At 40.6% G+C, this 9,138-nt stretch overlaps 1 protein-coding gene across 2 annotated transcripts in view; it reads right to left on the reverse strand.

The window, feature by feature from the left end:
- The window catches only part of LOC146371860 (glutamate receptor ionotropic, kainate 2-like), a 64,726-nt gene that overhangs the window by 17,541 nt on the left and 38,047 nt on the right, over positions 1 to 9,138 (reverse strand). For both annotated transcript variants that reach the window (XM_084954187.1, XM_084954188.1), the window contains exons 7-10: positions 2,877 to 3,020; positions 1,927 to 2,034; positions 469 to 582; positions 139 to 345 (exon numbers count right to left, since the gene is read on the reverse strand). In XM_084954187.1, coding sequence (XP_084810313.1) covers positions 139 to 345; positions 469 to 582; positions 1,927 to 2,034; positions 2,877 to 3,020 — 573 coding nt within the window. The remainder of the gene's footprint in view (positions 1 to 138; positions 346 to 468; positions 583 to 1,926; positions 2,035 to 2,876; positions 3,021 to 9,138) is intronic.

Raw genomic sequence — 9,138 nt, forward strand, 5'->3', positions numbered from 1 at the left:
ATTAAAATACATGAAGAAAAATTAGTGGACCATTATAAAATATGATTAATAGAAAGCAGAAAGTGTTTCACTTTAATTATTATAATTTTTTATTCTAATGACTGAGTATTGTCTTCTCCCTGGTGAGTGCCGACTCACGTGGTCCATGAGCTCCCGCACCATGCCGTTCCACTGGCCTGTGCTCTCATCCAGCGCACCGTACTTCCCATCTTCAACTAATCGAACCTCATAGCGGAAGCCTAGGATGGAGGAGAGTTCCCTCAGCAGGTCGATACAGTAGCCCTCAAAGCGATCGTTCCCATATAGAGGCTTGTCTGACTTCTTAAACATCACATATGGCTCCTCCTGTACAGGGAAAACAAACTGCTGTAGGAGTCCAGAAGTCTGTGAGTTTTGTATTATATATTTTTCAGGTGCAGTTGAGACTGTGAGTGTCTGCTGTTAGTGTTTTCATTCGGCAGTGTCTACCAGTATGGTGGATACACGCAGGGATTTGTTAGCCAGAGAATCAGTGATGTTGGACGTCTTGCTTTTGTGAGTCTCTGTCATATTTAAACCGCTGGGAGGATCCCATGTTCCAATCTGTTGAAACAATTCAGAGTCAAGTTTATATCCTCTTGTCTACAGATGGGAAATGAAACACTTCAAATCACCCCCACTTACATTTGGTACTTATGGTCATACTAAAAAGAAAGTACACCCTCTTTCAGTTCTAACTTTTTAAAAAAACAACAACATATATATAAAAAGGACCGAGCTATTGCAAAACCTCAGTTCTTCTCTTTTTTAGCCACTCTGGTGTAGATCTGCAGCTGTGCTTGGGATATTGGCCTGTTGGATGACCCAATTTCAACCAAGCTTTAGCTGTTGGACAGATGGCCTCACATTTGACTCTAGAATAATTTGATACACAAGGGAACTCATGGTCGACTAAGTGACTGCAAAGTGCCCAGGTCCCGTGGCTGCAAAACAAGCCCAAATCATCACCCCTCCGCTACTGGACTCGACAGCTGGTGTGAGGTGTTTGTGCTGATATGCTGTGTTTGGTTTTCAACAAACATGGAGATCTACATTATGCCCAGACATCTCCACTTTTATCTGATCTGTCCGAAGGACATCGCTCCAAAAATCTTGCAGTTTGTTCAGATGCAACTTTGTAAACCTAAGCTGTGCTGCCATGTTAATTTTAGAAAGAGGAGACTTTCCCCTGAAATCCCTTTAAACCAAGCCATTTAGTCTGTTTAGTCTTTCTCTAATTGTAACGTCATGAACTTTAGGATTTAACATGATAACTGTGGTGTGTAGAGTCTAAGATGTAGCTCTTGGGTTTTTTTATTTTCTCTGAGCATTGCATGGTGTGATCTCTCTGTGTGGATTTGTTGGAACGTTCACTCCTGGGAAGACTGGCAACTGTTTTGAATGTTTTCCACTTGCAAATAATCTCTCTCATTCAAGAATGATAGACTCCAAATCGTTTGGAAATGGCCCAGATTGATGGGCAGCACCAACTGCTTCGTTAGGATTATTCCTAATGTCTTTTCTTCACGGCGAAAGCTCCAGAACAGCAAACAACCAAAACTTCTTCTTTTATAGAGGTGCTCACACTTACTGATGATCAATTAATCAAGTCCATTTGATTATCAGCACTTGGCTGCTCCTTACCCTCTTAATCCCTGTGGAAGCAGTAACAATGTACTTAGTTTTTCACACACTACTTTTGCATTTTGGCTTAATTTTAAAATTAAATAATAACACTGTGTAATATTTAATGTTTTGTAGATCATCTGATGTTGTATCATTTTAAGACTTTTAAGTTATTTTTTAACTATGTGTATTTTTTTATAACGCGATTCCTCAGAATCGAAAGACGGTTTACTTTATTTTTGCCATGACTGCAAGCATGAGCTACACCAACGAGTGACACACCTTTTCCAGCCCCTCCTCCTTCAGACTGATGACATCTAGGTCAAAATCAGTTCTCAGTCCATTGGTCTTGTTAAAAAGGACACGTCCTGTCAAACCATCCCAGTGTGCCTAAAGATAGAAATACACAGCACAATGAACTAAAATCCTCAGCTCTGAGCGCAGTCATTCCATTAACCTTAAGACATTGCCTTTCTCAGCAATATCAATCCAACCCCTAACCATAAAAGTTTTTCTTTCCCAATTATGAATTCCATCTGGCTCTCCCCTTACTGTCTATCTCAACAACATAACAAGAAACAATAAAGCAGCGAGAACAGAAGCAGGTTTGACAGGTAAGAGTTCATTATGCATGTGGTTCATTGTGCTTGAAGTTTCACTTCAAAGCCATTGGAGGAACAGACGGGCATGGGGAGTGATAGCAGACACAGGAGGGGGAGGAAGCACCAGCTACTACAATGGCTCATTCTGAAAATTACCTGCAATGATACCATCCAGAGAATGAAAGAGCTTTGTAGAACAAAGCAAATGGCTGACCCTGACTAGAGTTAAGGAGGCATGCAGAGCCTTTGATATAAACACGGGTGGAGATATGCACTGAGAAAGTGTGGTTGAAAGACAATGGCACAAACAACAAAAAATGTAGTTACTGTGGATAATGCTGCGGATTCATTTTTTTAGACTTAATGATTAGATAATAAACTTATTTAAGATGCTTATATGGTTTCTGTGATAAATGACCACAGCTTTCTGGACCAACAAAGGCTGATTGGAAAGCTGCACTGAAACTGTATCACATGCGTTAACTAAATAATTACAGAGATGCACACATAAAATGCTTGCAAACATGACTGCACTAATCCATATAACACAATAAGAAAGGTACAATGTTCAGTAGATCCCACAGGTCAAAGGTCAAGCTGGAGTGCACACTGAAAACAGTGACCTTATACCTCTTTGATAAGGTTGATGAAACGCCCTCCAAAGCGCCACGGCTTGTGGCGATTACACTGCAGAGAGCTCACAGTGATCTGCTGCGACTGCTGCACTGCCACCGCCACCACATGCACGGCATCATACATCAGGGCTGCATCGGTCTGCAAACAGGAGGGTAATACTATTAGACATTTTATAAGACCACTTGATACTTCTGTCCACACAACCTTTCATCTCCCCATTAATTCACCTGTGCAGGGACATAAGAAACTGTGTGAAGTCTCAGATGACTTGCTTTAGTCATAAGTCAGTACAACATGAATTAGGAGTAGAGCCAGCAGTAAATGCCCCACACAAATGGCACAGTGTCTCAGCTTGTTAGTAAAAATATCCAACCACTGTCTGAGGCAATCAGAAAGCTCTGCCAGGGAAAGTCTCTCAGTGGAAGGGCGCCACGTCAGTGTGAAGACTAATGGTTCCTGATGGGTGTGCCTGTTCCCCCAGAGAGAGGGAGCGCAAAACGGGCACCGGTGCAGACAGGACGACTCTCTCTCTGACACACTCAGTGTAACATGCTAAGTACAAAGGACAAAGGGTTGCACTGAAAAACACCTAAGACAGCTATGCATATAACCCTCATAATAAGTCATCAAAGGGCGTAAACGCTGGAGCTGAAATTTCTCACACACTGACAAGCTGTGATTTATCTCCACTGCTCCAGTTGGCACACATGAATTCTTTTCATGCCGTCAGTCCGCGCAGTTTGACACACTCCACGCTCAGCTCATCGCAGATCCACTTTCCACGGTCCCACACAGGCTGAAATACACTATGGTGATCTTATTTGACAAGTCGTGGATGACCAAACTGCGAGGAAGTGAGAGGAGTTACTCTGAGACCGCAAAGTATTTGCAGCTATAGAATCTTTGTGAATGTGCTTGCTGCCAGAGAAAATGAGCTGGCCTTCAGTGCAGCTCGACACGTAGCAGGAGGCTGCCGAGCTGCTGGTTCCCTATATTTGCTCTATAGGCGCTGTGAAGCATCCACTTCATACATGAGGGCAAGAAGCAGGAGAAAGCGTGTGCTCTCTGTGCACTTTATACCAAGCCTTATAAATGGTGAGAGGTCAGGTAAAGGAATGCATCTTACTTCTAACAGCAAAGGAAAAAAAAAGAGAGAGAGAGTTTCCTGGTAGCAGAAATGGAATGAAAAATAGACAGAGTTGATGGAGTTCATGTGTGGTTGCAGTGAAGGGAAGATTGATGATTTTTTTCTTTCCCCCCTTTTCTCCTCTTCTTTTGGAGTTGATGACTGCTGATGTCAAAGGCAGCAGTAGATCAGAGAATGGGAGACCTATCTCTGCGCTCTTTCATCCCCAATGCTTTCCTGGAAAAGGGAACAGCTAGGGCCATATCTGCTCTCCCAGTGGCAGCAGTGTGCGAGTGTGTGTGTGTGTGTGTGTGTGTGTGGTGTTCGTGACAAATACTCACTAGGAAAAGACTCTGTCACTGCACTACTCTATTTCTTGAATAGCGAGGAGGAGTTTTAAACACAGTCAGTACTATTTTCCTTCCTTTGAACGGAAAGTTTGTCACGTCCAATCATTCGTTTGCTGGCCGACTAAGACTTGCTGTTGGACTGAATCAAGTTATTTTAGCAATTTATGTAAAAAAAAAAAAAAAAAGAAGTTATATAAGTATTATTCACATTCAATCCCCGTCCACTGCACTGAATTTCAAAAGTATGTAACACATTCTGAATGCATTTATTCCATGGATAATATTCTTTGATTGATTTTAGTTTGGCTGTGGCATTGCAGAATTTATGAAATTCAAATTAAATCTCCAAGCCTGCTATTTCTTTTTTAAATACCTTTTCATTTAAATTTTGCCACTGACCTTTTAACTTTCCTCTAAACTACTTGATTTTTTCCCCCATTCCAAAATCAGTCAATATCACATTTCAACTCCTCCATTGACAAACTCTTTATTCTTTTGGGTCAAACTGCGGTGCGCACTGTCTTTTCAGTCTGTCTTTTCTTTACACTTCTGGGAATAACAGCCTTACATCTTGTTTTCTAAAATCTATCAAAATTCTCTACTTGGAAGTCTATTTTTAGTTCACTTTTCATAGCTTTGCATGTGAAGGGAAATTGGAGTGCTTAAGCACAAGCTTGATGTGTGACAGGAGAGTGATGATTCATTTTTAGAAAAGCTTAACAGATGAACTTGTGCCTTTACCTTCAAGAAATGCCAGATTTTGAGCTGCTTGTTTATTCCTAAGCTATTTGTAGCATAAAGAGGAAGACTTTTCTATTAGAGCTTGGTAATAATGTGGTAATATTGAATTAAGGACACAAGAAGGTACTATATGGAAACAGAATGTTATAACACTAAATTATGAAGTAATATCTAAATAATTACCAAATGACATCTTGCCTCAACAATGGTTATAGCTAAGTGACATTGGACTATATTTAACTGTGCAATAAGGGCCAGAAAGTAGGCTTAATAATGATCAATAAAATTAAATTTTATTAAATTTTATTTAAATAGCACCAAATCACAACAGCAATTACCTCAAGGTGCTTTATATTGTAAGGCAAAGATCCTACAATTATACAAAGAACACTTCAACAATTAAACTTTGCGGAAGCACTTGACGACAATAGGAAGAAAAAAAAAAGGCTCATTTAACAGGAAGAAACCTCTGGCAGAAGCAGCCATCTGCCATGACCGGTTGGGGGTGACGGAAGGAAGGAAAACAGGCCTGGAAGAGAGCCAGAGATTAATAGTAACTAATGATTAAATGCAGAGTGGTGTGTAAGCACACAGTGATTACAAAAGGTGAGTGAAGAAGAAACACTCAATGCATCATGGGAAGGCCCTCAGCAGCCTAGACCTATCGCAGCACATCAGGTTACGACCACTTGAAAGTCAGTATATTTAAAAACAAGCCAACAAACAAACAAACACACAAGAAAACCCCCAGCTAGACATATATAACCACAATAGCCACTGTCAATACAAGCTATTACAGTACTTGATTATTAGTACTTTGTAACTAAGTGGTAATAACACATTATTTCGTTATTATTACCTTCTGTCCATCTGATTACCAAGCTGTCTTAGAAAGTGCTACCCATAAAGATTTTATTCTCATCCAAATTATTTATTTCCTTTTAAAAAAATATGGAGAGTTTCTTAAGCACAAATACATAAATATGCACTGGAGACAAGCAGGGTATCTTCCTCAGTGGCAAATATTTTCTAAGCTTTGAAATATGAAAGGTTTTAAACCTGCATAAACAGTAAAAGACTCTTTGCTGACTTACGGGGCAGCTGAAATGAGCTGTGAAATTGTGCCCCATTTCCAGTTGATATCATAAACCTTTAGTAAACAGTTGCATTTTATACCTCCTGCTAATACAGAGCAGCAGTGTCAGTCAATGCTGCGACGAGGGGGGTGAGACTGAACCAAAAGAGTACAGTTGCTCTGTTTTGCTGTTTTACTGAGCTGAAACTCTCCATAAAGCTCCGCACAGCCGAGTGGAGTCGCACATTCACATGATAATTGCTATGACTGACCTCTGAATTTACACAGGGTTTTTGATTGTTATTTGTGATGTTATTATGTCTGCTTTACAAGTAAATGTGATAATAGGCAAGGAAGACTTGCTACGGTGAAATCCATGTAGTATGAGTACAATTGACAAACAGCAGCTAAGATAGTAGAATAAATGCCAGACTACTTTATGATGAGCTGTCTGTACACATCCATGGCAAAATTAGATAAAAAAAAACCCCAAAACATTATCGGCAACAGGTATTTATTTGCGGTCACAGAAGACAGGTTTGTCTACATGAGGTATTGTTTAAGTAACAATGGGATATTTCATGTATTATAGTATAAACACAGTTCTCCATGCTGCTGTGTTTGCACTTTTGACTTCTCCATCCACCCCTTTATTTGAACCACTTTATTAGGTAGATTTTTTCTAGTACCAGTTGGATCCCCTTTGCTTTCAGAACTCCCTTAATTCTTTGTGGCAACAGAATGCTTGAAACAGTCAGTGCCATGATAGCATCACACAGTTGCTGCAGATTTGTCCCCTGCACACCCGTGTTGTGAATCTCTTGTTCTTCTTCCCTGTTGAATTTAGGTCTGGTGACTGTGGAGGCTATTTGAGTACAGTGAAGTCATTGTCATGTTCGAGAAACCAGTTTGAGATGATTAGAGTTTTGTGCCATGGTACATTATCCTGCTGCAGGCAGCCATCAACATATAGATACACTGTGGTTATAAAGGGGTGGACACAGTAAGCAACAACACTCATGTAGGCTGTGGTGTTTAAACAGTGCTCAGTTGGCCTGAGCCAAGGAAATATTCAACACACAATTACACCACCTCCAGCAGCCTGAAGTGTTGATTCAAGATGGATTGATGCTTTCATGTTGTTTAGACCAAATTCTGACCCTACTATCCGAATGCTGCAGCAGAAACTTTTCCCATGTTATCTAGTTTTGGTCCGTGTGAAGCCTTAGTTTAAAGCTCCTAAACGACCAGAGTGGCACCTAAGTGTGATCTTCTGCTGCTGTAGCCCATTAATGCTTCAGTGCTTCAACTCTTCTGCATACCTTGGTTGTAATGAGTGGTTATTTAAGTTGTTGTTGCCTTCAAGCAGTGAGAACTGCTGCTTCCAGGATATCTTCTATTTTTTAGACCATTCTCTGTTAACCCTGGAGATAGTTGTGTGGGAAAAAATCCACTACATCAGTAGTTCTGCAGATACTCAGATAAGCCCATCTGGCACCATCAACTATGCCATGTTCAAAGTCACTTTAATCGCCCCCTCCTCTTTTTTATTTTAGCTTGGACTTTAACAGGTCATCTTGACCATGTCTACAATCCTCAGTGTATTTAGTTGCTGCCAGATGATTGGCTAATTAGGTATTTGCACTAATGAGCAGTTGAACAGGTGTACCTAATGAAGTGGTCCCTGAATGTATGGGTAGCATTCTTAAAATCATTCGTGGAGATATTTCCCACATCTCTTAACTTTTCATCTCTGTGATATATCAGATATTTTCTGGCTAAAATGATTTATAAGTCAAAGATCTTTTTGTGACTCGGAAACAGAACTATTCCTGAAAATCCCTTTATGATGGAAGCAAAACGAGGCTGGCATCAAGTGGAAGCAAAGATCAAGGAGGAAAAAATATGAAATGATGGCTCATAGTTCTGGCAGATTGCATTCAATTTAAAAACAATCCAAGAGCGATCTTGATATTTATTACAGAGCCAAGCACAGGTCCTGTGGGGTGTTTTAAGTGCTTTAAGTGGAACCAATCTCAAACCCCTGGGACACTCAGATACAGCAGAGAAAGGGTTTCAAAGAAGATGCCCAAAACCTTTGTTTCCTTGTCCTTCTCTTTTCTCTCCCCACTCCTCTCTCTCTCGCTCTCTTTCACTCAAACACCCACATAACCATCTGAAATCAAACACTGCTCATTACCATCACTAAATGTACCAGTCCAGAAACAATTGTCTTTCAATTTACAACTTGCATTTTACCTCTGCACAGTACATCTTCCTTTCCAGTCCTTTATATCTTAGTTCATCTCTGCATATCTCCCCTCTCATAAACTTGATACGTGAGTAACATGCAAATATATTAAGATGCATGCGAGAACCAATTAGTGAGACGTGCGGACACCAAATACACACATGAAGGAGATCGCTCTCAGACAGTGACCGACCTCAATGTGCAAGCTTCCTACAGGCAAGCCTGGTTTGCCGTAGTTTCATGCAGTTTCCTCATTTCAATCAGGTGGACTGCAAACTCCACCGAGCAAGCTGCCGAGTGCATGTCTGTCTCTGTGTGTGTGTTTATACAAATATATTCATTTTCGCTGCATCAGTATTCACACCGGCTCTCCACCTGTGCATAATGCCATAATTCCTCTGATAATGTAGCGCCATGAAAAACGACATCTCTCTTTCTCTTCTCACCTCAGCTATCAGCTATCCTCTTTACAGCATTCCTATAAACAAAACACACATAAACACACACACACACGCTCACAATCACCACGGCTGCTTATGGACAGTGAAACTCCACTATTTATATATATCATATACATCTGATTAGGCTTAATGAGATTTGCAATGACCTGTTATTTATCATGCATCACTGCACTGCAGATGCCAGGTACAGATCAACAACACACACGCACACAACATGTAAAAATATGCACCCCAACAAACACACATCCCCAC

Source organism: Perissodus microlepis, chromosome 15, assembly GCF_051167445.1.
Source record: "Perissodus microlepis isolate ML-2025 ecotype Zambia chromosome 15, ASM5116744v1, whole genome shotgun sequence".
Classification (NCBI taxonomy): Eukaryota; Metazoa; Chordata; class Actinopteri; order Cichliformes; family Cichlidae; genus Perissodus; species Perissodus microlepis.